The 20,278-nt window shown below is 40.4% G+C and overlaps 1 protein-coding gene across 1 annotated transcript in view; it reads right to left on the bottom strand.

The window, feature by feature from the left end:
- Positions 1–20,278, bottom strand: part of Stpg2 (sperm tail PG rich repeat containing 2) — a 504,407-nt gene that overhangs the window by 467,588 nt on the left and 16,541 nt on the right. Inside the window, exon 5 of the mRNA NM_198659.2 lies at positions 10,402–10,514. Coding sequence (NP_941061.1) covers positions 10,402–10,514 — 113 coding nt within the window. The remainder of the gene's footprint in view (positions 1–10,401; positions 10,515–20,278) is intronic.

Below are 20,278 nucleotides of genomic sequence, written 5' to 3'. Positions count from 1 at the left end.
CAGCAAGGAAATTAAAACTCAGAGTACTGTGATAAAATTGCTCTAAGAAAAACTACTCCAAGGGGAAAATGGGCCATGATACTTGCAGCATGAACTGACATCATCAAGGTAATTTTTTTTAAAGTGTTCTGATATTCTACTTATGTATGTCTTTAAAATCCAAAAATTCCTTGGTATTTTAATTTCTGCTTAAAATAAGAAAAATAGCCTTTTCTACTTATAACATAAAGCAGCAAGGCAAAGTGCATAACAATCTCTAAGAATCAAGAGAAAATGTATTTTCATTGCTATTAGACAGTTTAAAGAAAAAAGAAAACAGCAGTGAATAGTTCCACATGCTAAAGGGAGACAGTCTGCTAAGAATCACACCGCTGGTTTTATGACCTAATATAAACCACGCAGTCTCTCTTAGCTTCATATTCTTCATCTATACTTGGACATATTAATAATTAGTTCTCTATAACATAATGAAAAAAGAAAAAAAACAGATGTAGGGTATTTAATGTCATTCAGGGCCCAATAAACCCACTACAACTTACAGCATTAATCATTGATAGAATTATATTTAAGTAAACCACACTTGCTGTTTTTCCTACATATTGAACAGCACTGCAAAGACATTCAACATTTTTTTTTGAAAATCTCTGCTAACTACACAAAGACTAAAATAACGTAGGTAACAGAAAAACAGGCTTTAGATTATTGAATAGTTGCCGCTAATTTCAGAATTCTGAGCTTTCACCACTCTGGCTCACTTTCCACTAATTTTATTTGTATAAAATTTTACAAGTAAGCTTGTTTTTCATAACTTTACATGAGTTTGCAGCCATGAAATAAATGTATGCTTATGACACTAGAATTGTTGCGTGATACTTATGCCCACTTCTTTCCCAAAGAGAATATTATAATACATCTCCCCAGTCAGAGTGTCCAACCCTCCCTCTGTTACATGTAAAATCTCCAGGAAGAATTGTAACTCACGAACATCCAAAGCAGAAGGAAATAACTAGAAAATGTCCACTGCAGGATGAGAAGCAACTCCAAATAAAATACACAGCAATGCAGGCGACCTAGTCAGAGCAGAGAGTGATGGTAGCTGCAGGGCTGAAGCAGCCAGGAGCACAATGCAGGACTCCGTCCTGCTGCTCAACGTGGAAAAGGTGAAGAGAAAAACAGGTGAGCTGGGGATAAAACAACGTTTTACAAATGGCATAGCGATGGGGAGACGGTGGAAGTGAGTCAACATTGGGAAAAATGAAGCGGATGAGAGCTGGCAAGCACACCCAGACTGAGCAGTGCGCACAACCCTGCCTGCCCTTCTTGCTAGTTAAGCTAAAGCAATCAGGGAGCAGAGAAACCAGCAACCTGGAAGGAGGGAGGTTATGTGCCCAATGGCCACGGGACAGCCCTGGGCAAATAAATGAGCCGCAAAACAAAATCAACGCCACTGCTCTGGGAAAGGGACAGAAGTGAAGGAGGGGCACTGGCAGGGGTAAGACAGAGATGAGAAGTGCCCATAAGAGTGATCAGAATATACTGTACACATGTACGAAACTGCCAAATTGCAAAATCAACAAACAGTTTTCATAACACATGAAATAAAATATTTACTCTTTTAAATGCTAAACAACAAAAGAATATGCCCAAAGGAGGAAGGTGAAGGTTTGAAGAATCTATAGGGCTTATCCTGTTAGGAAAAAAGGTAAGTACAGACTAACACAATTAAAAAATAATAATAAAATACGAAGGTATACTTTTCGGATTAGAAGAGTAGCACAGTAAGAGCAATAACCTAGGTATATGTTCTTCAAACGTAAAAATGTCAAGCTTTGTTCTTACTCTGTTACTAAGTTCAGCACTAGCACATAGAAATGACTTAGTATTTGTTCAGGTAAGGAGCTACAGTCGGGAGTCTGAGCTTCAAACTATGCTTCCTGATATCATCAGGCGTCTATGCCTGGGTACAGCATAAAGAATCACTGGAGAGTTCCCAAGAGGAAGAAAACTAACGCTGTGAAGAATGAGCCAGCAGAGAAGCTGGTGTCCACTCAACCAGGAAGGGGAAACCGTGCTTCAGGGTTCAGAAAAGCATTTGCCACAGGACCATAGTGGACAGAGAACTCAGGGTCTCTCTGTCCTGAACAGAACACTCTTCTCTGACTTACATGGGATGAGGCTCATACATACACAATTAATTAAAATAACACAACAGTCAAAGCTAACCATATGGAACATTAGCAGATGGACCCCTGCAGCTCCCCCTAGGTCAGAGGTAAGTAGCCTTGTTGTGCTGAGTCTAACCACAGCCCCTAATTTATGTTCCTAACAGTTCCATGCTCTTTGTCATGTGTGCTGTTGAAATAAATCACAAGATGTGAAACTTCCTACCACCCCTGGAAGGGTTTAAAAGTTGGGTATTTTCTTTGTTCTAGGGTTTCTCTGAAGACTCCTCTGCCCACGCTGTACCAGACCTATGGCAACTCTCTCTCTAATTCTGACTGTAAGCTACCCCTTCTAATGAACCTCTTACAGGTTTTAAAAGAAAGCATCTCTTGAACATCTATGCCCCAAATGCAAGAGCACCCACATTCATAAAAGAAACTTTACTAAAGCTTGAAACACACATTGAATCCCACACAATAATGGTGGGAAATTTCAACACCCCACTCTTACCAATGGACAGGTCATTGAAACAGAAACTAAACAGGTACACAGTGAAACTAAGAGAGGTTATGAACCAAATGGATTTAACAGATATCTACAGAACATTTCACCCTAAAACAAAAGAATACACCTTCTTCTCTGTACCTCATGGTACTTTTTCCATATTCAACCTTATAACTGGTAACAAAACAACCCTCAACGAATACAAGAAGATTGAAATAATACCATGCACCCTATCAGATCACCATGGCCTAAGACTGGTCTTGAATAACAGCAAAAACTACAGAAAGCTCACATACACAAGGAAACTGAACAATTCTTTACTCAATGATAACTTGGTCAGGGATGAAATAAAGAAAGAAATTAAAGACTTCCTAGAATTTAATGAAAATGTTGACACATCATAAGCAAACTTATAGGACATAATGGAAGCAATGCTAAGAGGAAAGTTCATGGCCTGGAGCAGATCCTCTGCCACAGGGCTCCATACCCAAATAGCGAGCCTCCCAAGAGTGAGGACAGGCCTGTGAGCACAGGTAGGACCAGCACTGCTGCTCAGAGGAACCTGCCCAGAACCCATCCAGGATCCTCAGGAACCAAGGAGCTGCCTGGGACAGGAATCTTCCAGTTTCCCATCTGCATCCAGAACAGAACCTGTGCTACAGAGTTACATACACAAATACTGCCAGAAGAGAGCTGGTCTCCCAGGAGTGCCTACACAGCCATCCCAAGAGGGACCCTCACAGAGGCATCAGGACAAGGAAACAAGGATCAGCTGGGAACAGGATCTTTCTGGTCTCTGTCTGCACCATACAGCTGACCCTGTACCACAGCTCTCCATACTTAAATTCCTCCTGGAGAGAACTGGTCCCCCAGGAGTTCTGACACACAGGCTTGCAGGAAAGACAAGCCATAGTCAGAGACAGAAAGACCAGCTAACACCATATGGTGAAAGGCAAGCATAATAACATAGGCAACAGAAACCAAGGCTGCTTGGCATCATCAGAACCCAGTTCTCCCACCAAAGTGAACCCTGGTTACCCACAACACACCAGAAAAGCATGACCCTTATTTAAAATCACATCTCATGATGATGATAGAGGAATTTAAGAAAGACATAAACAAATGCCTTTAAGAAATACAAGACAATACAGGTAAACAGATAGAAGAGCTTAAAGAGGAAACACAAAAATCTCTTAAAGAATTACAAGAAAACACAAACAAACAGGTGAAGGAACTGAACAAAACCATCCAGGATCTAAAACTGGAAATAGAAACAATAAAGAAATCACAAAGGGAGACAACTTTGGAGATAGAAAACCTAGGAAACAGATCAGGAGTCATAGATGCTAGCATCAGCAACAGAATACAAGAGATAAAAGAGAGAATCTCAGGTGCAGAAGATACCATAGAAAACATTGACACAACAATCAAAGAAAATGCAAAATGCTCCTAACCCAAAACATCCCAGGAAGTCCAGGATATAATGAGAAGACCAAACCTAAGGATAATAGGCATAGAGGAGAGTGAAGATTCCCAACTTAAAGGACCAGTAAATATCTTCAACAAAATTATAGAGGAAAATTTCCTAACCTAAAAAAAGAGATGCTCATGAACATACAAGAAGCCTACAGAACTCCAAATACATTAGACCAGAAAAGAAATTCTTCCCATCACATAATAATAAAAACACCAAATGCCTTAAGCAAAGAAAGAATATTAAAAGCAGTAAGAGAAAAAGGTCAAGTAACATTTAAAGGCAGACCTATCAGAAGTACACCAGACTTCTCACCAGAGACTATGAAAGCTAGAAGATCTTGGGCAGATCTCATACAGACCCTAAAAGAACACAAATGTCAGCCCAAGCTACTATACCCAGCAAAACTCCCAATTACCATAGATGGAGAAACCAAGATATTCCATGACAAAACCAAATTTATACAATATCTTTCCATAAATGCAGCCTTACAAAGGATAATAGATGGAAAACACCAACACAAGGAGGAAAATTACATCCTAGAGAAAGCAAGAACGTAACCTTCTTTCAACAAATCCTAAAGAAAACCATACAAACATAAAAATACCATCAAAAATAACAGGGAGCAACAATTACTATTCCTTAATATCTCTTAACATCAATGGACTCAATACCCCAAAAAAGACATAGACTAACAGACTGGATATGTAAACAGGACCCAGCATTTTGATACATACAGGAAATGCACCTCAGTTACAAAGACAAACACTACCTCAGAATAAAGTGCTGGAAATCAATTTTCCAAGCAAATGGTCCCATGAAACAAGCAGGAGTAGCCATTCTAATAGTGGATACAATCGACTTTCAACCAAAAGTCATCAAAAAACATAAGGAAGGACACTTCATACTAGTCAAAGGAAAAAATCTACCAAGAAGGACTTTCAATTCTGAACATGTATGTTCCAAATGCAAGGGCACCAACATTCATAAAAGAAACTTTACTAAAGCTAAAAGCACACATTGTACCTCACACAGTAATTGTGAGGGACTTCAACACCCCACTCTCATCAATGGACAGATCAGGGAAACACAAACTAAACAGAGACACAGTGAAACTAACAGAAGTTATGGACCAAATGGATTTAACAGATATCTATAGAACATTTCATCCTAAATCAAAAGAATATACCTTCTTCTCAGCACCTGATGGTACCTTCTCCAAAATTGACCACATAATCAGTCACAAATCAGACCTCAACAGATATAAGAAGATTGAAATAATCCCATGCCTCCTATCACTTCACTACAGATTAAGGCTGGTCCTCAATAGCAACAGAAACAATGGTAAACAAACTAGAGAGATCTTATACTAGCAACTTAACATCACAAGTGAGAGCTCTAGAACAAAAAGAAGCAAACACACACACACACAAAAAAAAAAAAAAGAGTAGAATGAAGGAAATAGTCAAACTTAGGGCTGAAATCAACCAAATAGAAACAAAGAGAACAACAATAAAACCAAAAGCAGGTTCTTTGAGAGGATCAACAAGATAGATAAACCCCTAGCCAAACTAGAGGGCCCAAAGGCAGTATCCAAATTAACAAAATCAGAAATGGAAAGGGGGAGGCATAACAACAGAAGCAAAGGAAATTCAAAAAAATCATCAGAGCCTACTACAAAAGCCTATACTTAACAAAACTGGAAAATCTAGATGAAATGGATGGTTTTCTAGAGAGATACCACATACCAAAGTAAAATCAAGAGCTGGTAAACTATCTAAACAGGCCCATATCCCATAAGAAAGTAGAAAAAGTCATTAAAAACCTCCCAACCAAAAAGAGCCCAGGGCCAGATAGATTTAGTGCAGAATTCAACCAGACCTTCAAAAAAGACCTAATACCAAAATTCCTCAAACTATTCCATAAAATAGGAACAGAAGGAACACTACCTAATTAAGTCTATGAAGCTACAATTTCTCTGATACCTAAACCACACAAGGACCCAACCAAAAAAAGAGAACTTCAGACCAATCCTGTTTATGAATATCAATTCAAAAGTACTCAATAAAATTCTTGCAAACCACATTCAAGAACACATCAAAATCATCATTCAAACTATCAAGTAGGCTTCATCCCAGGGATGCAAGGTTGGTTCAACATTTGAAATTAATTAACATAATCACTACATAAACAAACTCAAAGAATAAAATCACATGTTCGTCTCCTTAGATGCAGAAAAAGCATTTGACAAAATACAATACCCCTTTCATGTTAAAAGTATTGGAGAGATCAAGAATTCAAGGCGGATACATAAACATAATAAAAGCAATACCCAGAAAACGAACAGCCAATATCAAATTAAATGGAGAGATACTTGAAGCAATCCCACTAAAATCAGAGACAAGGATGACTACTCTCCCATATCTATTCAATATAGCACTCAAAGTGCTAGCTAGAACAATAAGACAACAAAAAGAGATCAAGGGGATACAAACTGGCAAAGAAGAAATAAAGGTATCACTATTTGCAGATGAGACGATAGTATATGTAAGCGACCCCAAAAATTCTACCGGACAACTTGTACAGCTGATAAATAACTTCAGCAAAGTGGCCGGCCAGTAGCCTTCCTTTATACAAATGATAAATAGGCTGAGAAAGAAATAAGGGAAACAACTCCCTTCACAATAGCCACAAATAATATAAAATATCTTAGAGTAACTAACCAAACAAGTGAAAGGCCTGTATGACAATAACTTCAAATCTCCCAAGAATGAAATCGAAGAAGATCTTGGAAAACAGAGCACTTTCCCATGCTCATGGGTTGTCAGAATTAACATAGTAAAAATGGCCATCCTACCAAAGGCAATCTATAGATTCAATGCAATCCCCATCAAAATCCCAACATAATTCTTCAGAGACATGGAAAGAGCAACTCTCAAATTCATCTGGAAAAGGGGGGAAAAAAGCAGAAGAGCAAAAAGAATTCTTAACAATAAAAGAACAGCTGGGGAATCACTATCCCTGACCTCAAGCTTTACTACAGAGCAATAGTGATAAAAAAAACTGCATAGTATTTGTACAGAGACAGATACATTGATCAATGGAATAGAATTGAAGACCCAGAAATAAAAACACACACTTATGGACACTTGATCTTTGACAAAGATGCCAAAATATACATTTGGGAAAAGAAAACATCTTCAATAAATGGTGCTTTCTAACTGGCTGTCTGAATGTAGAAGAATGAAAATAGACCCATATTTGTCACCTTGTACAAAGCTCAAGTCCAAGTGGATCAAGGACCTCAACATAAAACCAGATACATTGAATCTAATAGAAGAGAAAGTGGGAAAGAGCCTTGAACTCATTGGCACAGGGAGAAATTTCCTAAACAGAACTCCAATGGCTCATGCTCTAAGATCAAGAATTGATAAATGGGACCTCATGAAACTGGAAAGCTTCTGTAAGGCAAAGGACATAGTCAATAAGGCAAATAGGCAACCTACAGATTGGGAAAAACTTCACTAATACCACATCCAATAGAGGGCTAATATGCAAAATTGATAAAGAACTCAAGAAATCGGCCTTGAATTCCTGATCTCTCAAAAACAAACAAACAAACAAACAACCCAATCAAAAAATTGGGGTATAGAACTAAACTGAGAATTCACAACTGAGGAATCTCTTATGGCTGAGAAGCACCTAAAGAAATGATCAAGCAGGGCGTGGTGGCACACGCCTTTAATCCCAGCACTCAGAGGCAGAGACAGGCGGATTTCTGAGTTCGAGGCCAGCCTGGTCTACAAAGTGAGTTCCAGGACAGCCAGGACTATACAGAGAAACCCTGTCTCAGAAAAAAAAAAAAATTGAAAAAAAAAAGAAAGAAATGATCAAAGTCCTTAGTGATCAGAGAAATGCAAACCAAAATGACCATGAGATTCCACTTTACACCAATCATAATGGCTAAGATCAAAACCTCAGGTGACAACACATGTTAGAGGGGATGTAGAGAAAGAAGAACACTCCTCCATTGCTGGTGGGATTGCAAACTGGTACAGCCACTCTAGAAATCAATCTGGAGGTTCCTCCGAAAATTGGAAATAGATCTACCTGAAGACCCAGCTAAACCACTCTTGGCAATATACCCAAAAGATGCCCCACCATGACACAGGGTCACGTGTCCCACGATGTTCATAGGGGCCTTATTTGTGATAGCCAGAAGCTGGAAACAACCCAGATGTCCCATGACAGAAGAATGGATACAGAAAATGTGGTTCATTTAAACAATGGAATACTACTCAGCTATTAAGAACAAGGACATCCTGAATTTCGCAGGCAATCCTGAGTTTTGCAGGCAAATGGATGGAACTAGAAAATTTCCTCCTGAGTGAGGTAACTCCGACCCAAAAGGACATGCATGGTATGTACTCACTAATAAGTTGATATTAGCAAAAAAAAAGAAGAAAAAAAAACAGTACAGAATACCTAAGATACAGAACTCAAAAAGGTCAACAAGCTGAAGAGCCCAAGTGAGAATGCCTCAGTCCTACTTGAGAAAGTGAAGAGAGCTATCAAAGGTGGTGAGGGAGCAAGGAGGGATCTGGGAAGGAAAGTAGACAGAGGGGCAGGGAATGAGGGTTGGGGGGTGGGGGGCAGTGGAACCTGATCTGGTATTGGGTGAGGGAAAACGACTGAAGTCCTGAGGGCCAGCAGAAGAATAGAAACAGGCAACCTTGGGAGTAGGAGGTTGGGGGTGGCTCCAGAATGTACCAGAGACCTGGAAGGTCAGAGACTCCCAAGACTCAAAGGGAGGGACCTTAGATGAAATGCCTGACAGTAGGGAAAGGGAACTTATAGAGCCCACTGCCTGCAGGAAGACAGGACATCAAGTGAGGGATGGGGTTGCCATCCTACAGTCACAACTCTGTCCCATAATGTTCCTGTCTGAAAAAATTGCAGGGATGGAAATGGAGAGGAGCCTAAGAAAAAGAAGATCCATCGACAGGCCCAAAGTAGGATCTAGCTCAAGTGGAGACCCCAAGGCCTGACACTATTACTGAGGCTATGGAGTGCTCACAAAAAGGGACTATCATGACTGTCCTCTGAAAGACCCTATTTGCACCCAACCAATAGACAGAAGCAGCTGACCCCTGTTGTTGAATTAAGGAAGGCTAAAAGAAGCTGAGGAGAAGGGCAAACCTGTAGGAGGACTAGCAGCCTCAATTAATCTGGACCCCCTAGATCTCTCAAACACTAAAACACTAAACAGACGGAATACACCAGCTGTTATGAGGCCCCCAACACACATACAGTAGAGGACTTCTAGGTCTGTGTTCATTCAGAGATGATGCACCTAACCCTTAAGAGACTGGAGGCCCTGGGGAGTACAGAGGTCAGATGGGGGGGGGGGGAACACATCTATGTGGAGACAGGTGGGTGGAGTGGAGGAATGGAATGTGAAACAGTCAGAGGGTGAATGGGGGAAGGTAATAAAATATGAAGTGTAAAAAAAAATTTTAAAAAGCATCTCTTTTTCTTGAATGCCCTGTTAACAAAGGATTTAACATAATGTACTATGATCTTCCAAATGCTTTCTCATCTCAGGCCTGATCTCAGCCCCTTACCCCTTTTTCCTAACAAAGCTAATTCTGGGTGGTAACTATGTATTAGCTCTTGTTCCAAGCCAGTGATCACCATTCTTATACCTAAGAATGTCATCGTTGTCTCACTAACTCCGCATAGTTATCTAGTTCTCACTTAGTAATGGAGTCAGAAGAATGGAGACATAAGCCAAAGGTAAGACACAAATTCTAACCCACCTTCTTTAGGATACTACAGAAATCTTTCATCTATTTTTTTAATTAAGCATAGCACATCTTAGTTATTAGGCACATGGGTTCTGTACTCAAACAGGTCTCAGTAAAAGTCTAGTTCTGGCATTTAAAAGGTCACATGATCTTAAACATGTTGTCTTCTCTGATTCTTGAATTGGATTATTTCATAATATAATACTAGTTGGAGTTTTCATACTAATTTTCCTTCCTTAATGGGATAGCCGCAGGTGGCCCAGTGCAATATGAACGATGCTTAAGAGTCCTTTGCACCCACTCTGTCCCGAGGCTGCACTACGTAATCCTGGAGGACCTGAGAACCACTATGCGGACCAGGCTGGTTTTGAACCTGCAGCAATCCTCCTGCCTCCCAAGTGCAGGAAGTATAGTGTGTACCACAGTTCCCAGTTGGGGTTTGTCATTACTTACTGGATGATATCATACTGTCCAGGACCAGGACCCGAATACTTGAGAAATTCTTGTCTTCCTGTAGCATTGCCAAAATTTACGCCTTTATATTTCAAAGATGCTTTAGGATAATCCTAAAAAGAAAGAAGGAAAGAATAAGAAAAAAATGACATGAGGCAAACTGGGAAATATTACATTTCACTGAGGCTTAAATACAAAAATCCTCAGTCAATTGAATTGCACCAGTAAAGTCAGGGAGGGCTCTCTACGCTGAATTCTGTCCTTCCATCTCCCACATCAGTCAGATTCTCAGAGAATTGCCTCTAAAGTTAGTCTATACTGAACCAGTGTGAGCAGTTTCCTCTTGGTACTACACTAGGTAATTTAATGCCTCTAGGGCAATAAAGAACAGCTTCACTTAGAAACAGGCTAAATGTATTATATACAAATTTTTTTTAAATCTACTTAAAAGGTGTTAAGTAAACAGACCAAAATAATACAAATAACACCAACAGATCTCAGGCAATAATTGCATGATGTTTAAAAACAAATTCATGGAAACTTTTCTAAGAGCAACAAGTGGTTAAAAACAAATTAAATACTATCCAGTTCATGCTACGGCTAATATATGAAGAAAATATAAGGATCATTATAGGCTCAGGATACCCAAGACCAAGTTCTCAACACAAAGGAGATTTATTTGCCCTAGAGGGGCAGAGGACAGGGAATAAGAGACAAAGTCAGGAGGGAGGATGAGGGAGAAGGGGAAGGGAACAAGGGAGACAAGGCAGGGGCATTTGTCCCAGAAGAAGGGAGGACAACGGACTGGCTCTGGATAGAGAGGGGACAGATGTGGCAGATGGGAAAATGGCAGTTTATAAAGATTCAAAGGAAAGCCCTGATCCTGCATTGGGATGAGGTGTTTAATTCTAATTGGGCATGTTAATTAGGTGAGCTTCAGAGGGCTCTGGATAGCTGGACTTCAATATTTTAATAGGTGGACCTTAGTAGTCAGCCCCTGGAGGAGAAAGTGACCAAATGAAGGAACAGACCTTTGTGGCTAGATTTAGGAACATAATCCAATGTTTTTTAGCAACATGGAGGGAATGGGGGAGAAGGGCAAACCCTGACAGAGCCATATTTGCCATGCCCAGGCTGGCTAGAGTCCCTTCAAACAAGATCATTCTTTTCATACCAAAGAAACTATTTATGTCAGGAAAAAGTCAACCAATGATTTTCCTCTGACATTGATAAGAATGGATGTCAAACTTAAGCATGAACCACAGAGTTAGAGCACTGGTTTCATTAGCAACTCAAAGAAGAACATATAATGCAGTAAGTAAGAATCTTTGGGATGCCCTCCCAAGCTTCCCTTCCCTCATGATACATTCCTCTCTATAAAATCGTTTAAGAAGCCTGGAGAGGAGGCTCAGTGGTCCGGTGTACTTGCTGCTCCTGCAGAGGACCTGGCCTCACTTCACACACAACAGCTCACAACCATTTGTGACTTCAGTTCCTGGGGTTCCAATGCCCTCTTTTGGCTTCGATGAGTACTGCACTCATGTGGTGCACATACATACAAGCAGGCAAAACATTCCATATTGAAGAGCCCAGGGTAATCTCATGCGTTGGTCTGCCACCCCCCATCTTTCTACACGTCCTCAAGTTCTATTCTATTCCAATGCAGTAAAACCACCCTGGCCTGCGTGTGCCTCTGCCTTAGGATAACCTTGAGCCCACATCAACATCCTGTTACCCACCACACCCTGGACTGGAGGACTGACCCTCAGCTTACTAATTCCTTCTTTATTATCCCCTGAACATCTCTACTCATGGGTTTATGCTGCCAAAGGGAACTTTCAAGGTCATTGTGCCAGCCACAAGCCTGACTGTGACCCTAACCAGTTAGAAACATTTTCCCCTGCAGTAAATAAAGCCCCTTTTGTTTTATTTCTGACTTCAGTTGTCCTTTCCTCATTATTTGCGTGCCCTGTGGCCCAAACAAATATATAAAAAGCAAATTTTTACTTAAGATACTTATAAATACATTCTATAAAAAATAAATCACTGAAGGTTTTCAGCAAACCTGTCTTAACTGAGGTTAGAAGATAAACTCTTGGTTACTTATTGTTAGTTCATCAAAAAAGCTGACTTTGTAGAATATGCAGGTGTTTGTAATATGTATATGGAGTTTTGCCTGCATGCATGTCTGTGTACCATATCTAAGGAGCCAGATGAACACTGGATCACATGGAGCTGGAACTAGAGTTGCAGATGATTGTGAGCTGCCAGGTGGTTCCTGGGAATTAAACGTGGGTCCCCTTGAAGAACAACCAGTGCTCTTACCCACTGATCCACTTCTCCAGTCCCTAAAATTTTTAAACAATCTTGAATTGTTAAAGCCATTACTACATATTAAGTAAAATCACTATAACATATAGTATAACTACATAAAAGAGTGTGTCAAGTGTTCTAGGTGACCTTCTATTTAAACACAATGTAATAAATTCTCAATTATCATTCCAAACAACACCAGTACAACAAATAGAAGTGTTAGTACAATAAAAGCACAATTTCAGTTCAAACTCCTATCTATTGTGCTTCACCTAGATAAACTCCAAGAGTTGTATAAAATAGACACAGGCAAGCCATGGTAAGGGACCTCCAGAACAGGCAGCCACCGCATTCGAAAAGACCTGCAGCTGAATTCTGTTAACATTTCAGAAAGACAGAAGCTGGAGGTGATGGTGTATCTCTGGTGATGAGTAGTTAGTGATTTCCAGAGAAGGGGCAATATTCAAAGACTTTGGGGTGCTGTAACAAAATCCAGAAAGAAGCCAGTAGCTGCATCTGGACACAAGAGCTGAATGTGGGAAAATGGAGTTACCAGCTGTGGTGTGGCAGTTTCCTCTGAGATTAAAACCTTTCATCTTGGAGAAAAGCATGTTAAGACACAGTATGCTAAAGGAGATAAAAGAGCAGGAGGAAACTTGTAAAAACACAGAATGTGAAAAGGCAAGAAAACTGTGGGATGCTGACATCCCATTCTGCAGGGAAGCTCATTAAAGCTCAAGAAGTAAACAATTCAACAGCTTTGGGAAGTTACTGAAACTGAACAGACTCACTGGGTCCCTCCTTCCCCAGGCAAGCATCAGCAGAAAGGATCGCTGAGAAACATTCTCAAACAAGCTGTGCTGCCTAGAAAAGACAGAGGTGAGACAAACGGCTTAGAAGAAACAGGGTTGTACTGCTGACTGCAGCCCTGAGATACTGGCAGAGCCACCTGGAAGAGGTTGCCAACTGAGCTACCTCAGACACTCGCCAACCTGGTAAACTGCCTACAGATTCGCTATGCACTACAGGTTTCCAGGTGATCTGACAACCATGTGGAGTTGAGCTTTTGGTGCCACAACTGTCTTTGAAGTGTTTTTATTCAGTGGGATCGAAAAGATTCAATTATGTTTGGGGATATTTCCCATCTAAAGGGGCAAACTACTTGGAAGGTAAATATCAAAACTAACTCTGAGAATCAGCGGATCCTGATGACCCAGTGACCAAGAAAATCTTAAAAATCAAAGCAACAGCAATGCCAAATACTGTTTTCTGTTGACTGGATTTGCATTCTTTGGTGTCTTGATTTCCCAGGGAAAACCCTTGTTTTATTATCAAGGTGGACCTGGCCTGAAAGCCTCCTCCTGAGGACTAGCTCTCATAGTATCAGAATGTGCCATGCTAACAGCCAATGGAGAAAAGTCCTACAAGCCCTAAAGCCTAAGACAAAACCAGAGCAACGGCCAGCCCAGAGAGATATCTCCAATGGTGCAGCATCGCACTTTTATCTTGGGAGTGACCAACACCCAACTAATGGGCCTTAAGGCCCAATCAATAAGAGAGAATTAATCCATGCTGGGTACTGTATCTAGTTCACTACCCTTGGCTGGAAAAGTCATAGATCTTAGAAGAGGCCTTTGTAGTGCCACTTTCCAAAATCACCACCATCGTCATCATCATCACTAACTATATTACAAATGCTTTCCCTTATTCCCACAAGGAAGTATAGCTGTTACCCCTTATCAAAATGTTGGTTTGCAGCAAATAGGGGAGAATACAGAGATCCTAAACTGTACATGCAGAGAATAAATGATTGTGGGGAGCATGGCCCCCATACACCCCTATAGCCAAGGCTCAAGAAAAATTCAAAAAGAAGGGGCAGAAAGATGGTAAAGAGTCAGGGACCAGAATACCTGCAACCAAGCAGTGCCTTCCAGACACAACAAGATCCGAACAATGCAGCTTCCCACACAAGATCTGCATAATGACAACAGGCACTGACACACCACTGTGAACAAGGGAAGTTCACAAGGTCCTACCTCTAGATGAAGAGCTACAGGCAATCAAAGCCTGCTGAGAGAGGGGGAACCTGTTTTCTCCTGGGACAAGCTCTCTGATAGATATCCAGACCCAAGTCGTCAGATCTAAAGATGCAGGAGCAACACTAAATGGATTCAGAAGGGAGGGAGGGTATGCGTGTGCGTGTGTGTCAATAACAAAGAACATGTCCTGAATGTGAGAGGGAAGAAGTGAAGCAGACACAGCAGAAGTTAGAAGATGGGGGAGCATAGAGTGGGAAGGATGTGAATATAATATTACTGTATTAAATACTCAAAACCTTAGAATAAAAAATGAACTTTTTTCTAACATTGACAAAAATAATGTTCAAACATGGTGGGGCATGCCTTTAATCCCAGTATTCAGGAGCCAGTGGTAAGTGAATCTTTATGAGTAAAATAACAGCTAAGACTACACGGAGAGTTCCTGGCCAGTCAGGACAACATACTGAGACCCCGTCGTAAAATAAAGCATTGATAGAAAAAAAAAAAGTGTTATTGTAGAGTTCCTTCTAGTAAAGTATAATAACCCCCCCAAAAAAAAATTACTGTTCTAGCTGATCACACTGGTCAGCAGAGTACCAGTCCTTTAGGAAGGGCTGCAGTGCCTGCTGGAGCAGCGGCTATAGTCAGTGCAAACAGGCTCATGCGGGAAACACATAAGAGAGCCATAAAGACTTCAAGAAACATCTGTAAAAGGGACGTCGAAAGAAAGCTTGGGGTCGTCTACCAAGATACAGACAGACAGAACCCCGATGGCAGAAGGACAAACAGTACTGACTACTGTTGTTCATTTTTGTTCCTGCCATTTGCTAAAGTTTAGAAAATGTGATGTCCTATGAATAAAAGTGATTCATCCATTTCCTCTGTAAAGTTTTTTGCTGTGCATGGTCTCAATGTCCTCCCCTTCACGGTCAGCCTTGACACCGTGAGGAATGAGTACAGCAGTCCCATAAGACGTACATCAAAGGAAGATAGATTGTTACTGTTGTCATCACAAGTAGGGGTTCCAACTGAGATATGACAAGGAATCTCAGCTTCTTATCATGCACCCTCATGGGAGGGGGGTGAGGGTTTGTGGAGGGGAATCTGGGAAGGGGAATAACACTTGAAATGTAAATAAATAAAATAAGCAATAAAAAATGAAAAAAAGAAGAAAAGTCTATGTATAAAATGTGAAAGAGTTATCTCCCAAGCTGTGACTGTGTGAGGAGGAGGGGTGTCTGTGGGGGGAACGGTTGGGGAGGGTGTAGGGGGTGAGGGGTCTGTGGATCTCCTATGTATATCAAAAAAGAAAATAAAAAAACCAAACGTAAAAGGAAATAAAAAAAGGTATCTAAAGGCTTTAAAACAAATAAGGTCGCTTGAATTACTTTCCAAATTCTTCAAAATGACTTACTGTAGCTGTATTTTCACAAACTAATGTCTACTGTTTTAACTAAATATTGGAGCTTTTATTTGAAAGTCTATTAATTAGGATTAAGTCATTAATCTTATTAAAGGAGATGTTTCAAGACACTTGTGAATAATGGCAAACTCTATACATGTGAGGGTAACTTTCACCTAGAGGATATAACTTGATATCTTTCCTTAGCATCATCCCTTGGAGGTAACTAAAAAAGGTTTACTTAAACACAAGCATCCCATACTGTGACAGAGCTAATGTGACTCCTGAAAACCCTAGATTTGGATACACTGGACATGTGATGATCTGCATCCAAGGCAGGGGGCAGTTCTGATGGTAGAAAAATCAACATTTCCTACTTATGATGTATTTTGTTTTTAATTAAAAGTAAAGCAGAATCTCACAATTGTATAGACATGCCCTAATAATAATCAAACCATGCAGTCATATTGAATAGCTTATGTTATGTATTATACACAGTAATGTATCTGTTATATTTACTCTAACCTATAGATTTGTGAAAATAAAGCTTTTACATCATATTCTTTAACCTTAAAGGGAACATAAGTCCATACCTTTAATCCCAGCACATGAGGTGCAAAAATAGGCAGGTCTCTGTGGATTTGAGTTAACCTGATCTGCATAGTTAAATAACAAGCCAACCACGGCTATACAATAACACCCAGTCTCAAATTTTTATGGCTCAACCTCTGACCAATTCAAAATCCCTTATATATGCATAAATACACATGTGTAAGAATAAACACACAGATATGCACAAAACTGAAGGTTAGTAAAATCATTTTACTGTAAGAATAAATGGCACTTTATTTAAACCACATGAACTCACAACTACTTGGCTTATTAACTTCTAGAGTACTTGGATAAATGTTCAATCTCAAATTTAATTTCATAGGCTTAAAAAACAGAAAACAAAGGATAAATTGATGCACATTTAATTCTCAGTCGCATGAGCTTTTATATTAAGAACTGTTTTCAATGCCAACTTCAAGGTCACTGTCACTATGGAGAGTTATTAACAAATAAAATATGACTTAATTGAAGCAAACTCAGCATGGAGCTGTAACACTTTAAGTGAACGCTGTAATAAAATCTGAGAAAGAATTACTAACTGCCATTCAGACTGACAATTAAATGAATGGAGGTGGGACTGTGTAACTTTTACCCCTCATCTTTTCATAATTAAATATGGAAATAGACTTGTGAGGAATTAGAAGTCTCGAGGCACATCAGTGCAAGCACTAATGGGCTGCTCTGCAGCAGCTCACAGGTCAGCATCGTGACTTCAGTTCCAACCTCCTTGTCAAATCACAATCTAGAAATACATTTCTAGCTGCTATTAGAAAAGAGAGAGGCTGAATTTGATCTTTCAAAATGTTATTCTAAATAAATTATATTCATAATTTCTCTGCACATGAACATAGCTGATATATATCAATTGTTGGCTAGTGTTATAAAACAAGCCTATATTTAAGCTTTACAATATAGTTCGGTAGACATGACTCATTCATTAGAAAATTCCATAATAATTACCCCTCTATTATGTTATTATGCTAATGCTTTATGATATTCCCATCTGGACGCTGACTTCAAACACAATATTATTCCCAAAAGGCAGAAAAGGCACTGCACAGAGTAATCAGAAATTTGGATCTGATTTGATTGAGCATTGCTACAGTATGATTTACACAGCAGGGTCAAAATCTGTTTCCTGAAGAAGCAGGAAGAAATGGTATCTTCTGCGAACAGGCTTTGTACCCAGCCTCAAACTCAAGATGCAGATTTCAAAAACAATCACAATTCAATTGCAACTGAATATTACAATTCAATATTCACTGAATATTCCTGAATACTGAGAAAGAGGCTTTAATTCATGTGTAAACCTATGTCCCTATCCTAGGCTGCATTCTCCCACCCCCTGAGTGGTGTATCAGCACTTCCTGCTAGCCCAGCACCTGAAGGCATAGGGTAGAATGAAGTCTAGCATCCAGCATTTGGTCTGTCCAGGAGTTCACACGCCTTGGCGGGGAGAACCACATCTGGCACCACAAGGTGGGATACCACAGCTGGTAACACACTCACACCCACGTGGAACTCCAGATTAAGCAAACACCGTGAGCAACCCCTGGTACTAACCAGAAAGACCCAGGCCTTCCCACTCTGAAGACAGACACTCTGTCTTCTTTCTACTTTTGTTTTTCTGTGGAACTACTGCACTGACCCTCGTCCAAATCCAGACAGTTCAATGGACCATTAACAAAAACTCAGATCCCCGCCCCCATATCATAGTGAACTGGATTACACTGGCCACTTAATGGGAGTAAAATTATGCCTGGTACTGGAAACTGAGCCAAACACATATGGCTAAGGAGACCATCCATCCTAGAGGAGACCCTACTACCACCACGTTCCTAAACTAGCATAATTCTCAACTCTCATTCTACACACTTAACCTAGCACCCACGTGTAAGGGTAGCTCATTTAATGAGCTTCTTTATAGAGCAAAAGAAAATCATTACAGAAAGCCGCAACTGTTTCAAATGGAAAAAAAAAAGAAAAAGAAAACAATAGACCATGAAATGCCCATCCTCAATTGATGTGTTTACAAAAAAAAAAAAAAATCTTTCATCCACGCGCTCAGGGAAGATCACTGAGGAGAGATGGAAGATGGCAGAGCCCAGAGAACAAGGAAGTCAGGTGTGAGATTGTGCCTTCTCTCGAAGACAGGAAAGCTTGATAGCACAGCTTCCTAAACAAGAACTGAACAATTGCAACACCAGTTGACATCCCAGAACAGATGAGGGAGAGAAATCTCACAGGGCCCCAAGCCAGTTGAAGTGGTACAGGCAATCAACAACTTCAGAGAAAGGAGAGAGAGAGAGAGAGAGAGAGAGAGAGAGAGAGAGAGAGAGAGAGACTGGTCTTCCCCAGGGAAGAACCCAGATTGGTTCTTCAATACTAAGTAGTCATCCCTAGAAACACATGTGTAACTAACGCTGAATTGAAGCAACAGGTTATATTTATAAGTTTATCCACTTACAGGTACACATAACAGTGGTTGAAGAAAACCACTGTTTTCTTTGAACTTGGGGGGCGGGGGCGGGGGCGGGGGTGAGGGCATAGGTAGAAGGGAGAAGAGTGGAAATGTTTCAATTATATTTTAATTGAAAATTTAAAAATACATTCTATGAAACTCTTAAAAATTATTATAAAATAAACACAGTTGAGCAAGTCTCTGTGGAGAAAGATGTCAAGTCCTTTGTGCATATGCTAAGGATTGGTATAGCCCAGTTATATATATCTTTAGCTTTTTATTTTGTTTTGTTTTTTAGTTTTTCCAGACAGGTTTTTCTGTGTAGCCTTGGCTGTCTTCGAACCCACTCTGTAGACCACACCAGCCTCAAACTCAGAGATCTACCTGCTGATGTCTCCTGAGTGCTGGGATTAAAGGCGTGTGCCACCACCTGGCTTGTTTTGCTTTTTAATCTTGGTGTGTGTATCTTCCCTTAGTGAGAAAAACTCATTTGCTAAATCCTGCTGCAACCTGGGGTTAAAGCTGAGGTCAGGCTGACCCTCGGGCATGTACAGTACTTACAGGAATTCCTGCTACTCTGTGTTGTTCTACTTCTGCAGCTATGGGCTTTGTGGTCTCCAAGCCAATAGAAGTGTGGTGGTGACACAAGTGTGCCCTACTCTTATTAAAGCTTATATGCTAGCATGCTCACTAGCAACCATCAGGGACATGACGAGGAGATGAGCTACACTTCTGGTTTTTACCTTTATCAACCCTCTGCTCGTGCAGCTTGGGCCACTTCTTTAGACTTAGAGTCACTGGAACTGTGCGCCCCCAGCCATGTCTGTGTGGCTCAATAAAAACCTCATGTTAAGAAAGCATTCATTCTGGTCTCCTCTTGTATGAGAACAGCCTGGTTACAACAGTGGGGCACAAAGTGCCTGCCTCTGCTGCTTCTCCCAGAGATCCTCTCTCAGCCCACAAGCCCCACCTTCCCCTTTCTGCCTAGCTACTGGACATCAGATCTTTATTAAGTGGAGCAGCAAATGAGTAAAGTGTGCATTTACAAAA

This window comes from Mus musculus, chromosome 3, assembly GCF_000001635.26.
Source record: "Mus musculus strain C57BL/6J chromosome 3, GRCm38.p6 C57BL/6J".
Lineage (NCBI taxonomy): Eukaryota > Metazoa > Chordata > Mammalia > Rodentia > Muridae > Mus > Mus musculus.
This window is presented reverse-complemented; position numbering and strand designations above follow the sequence as displayed.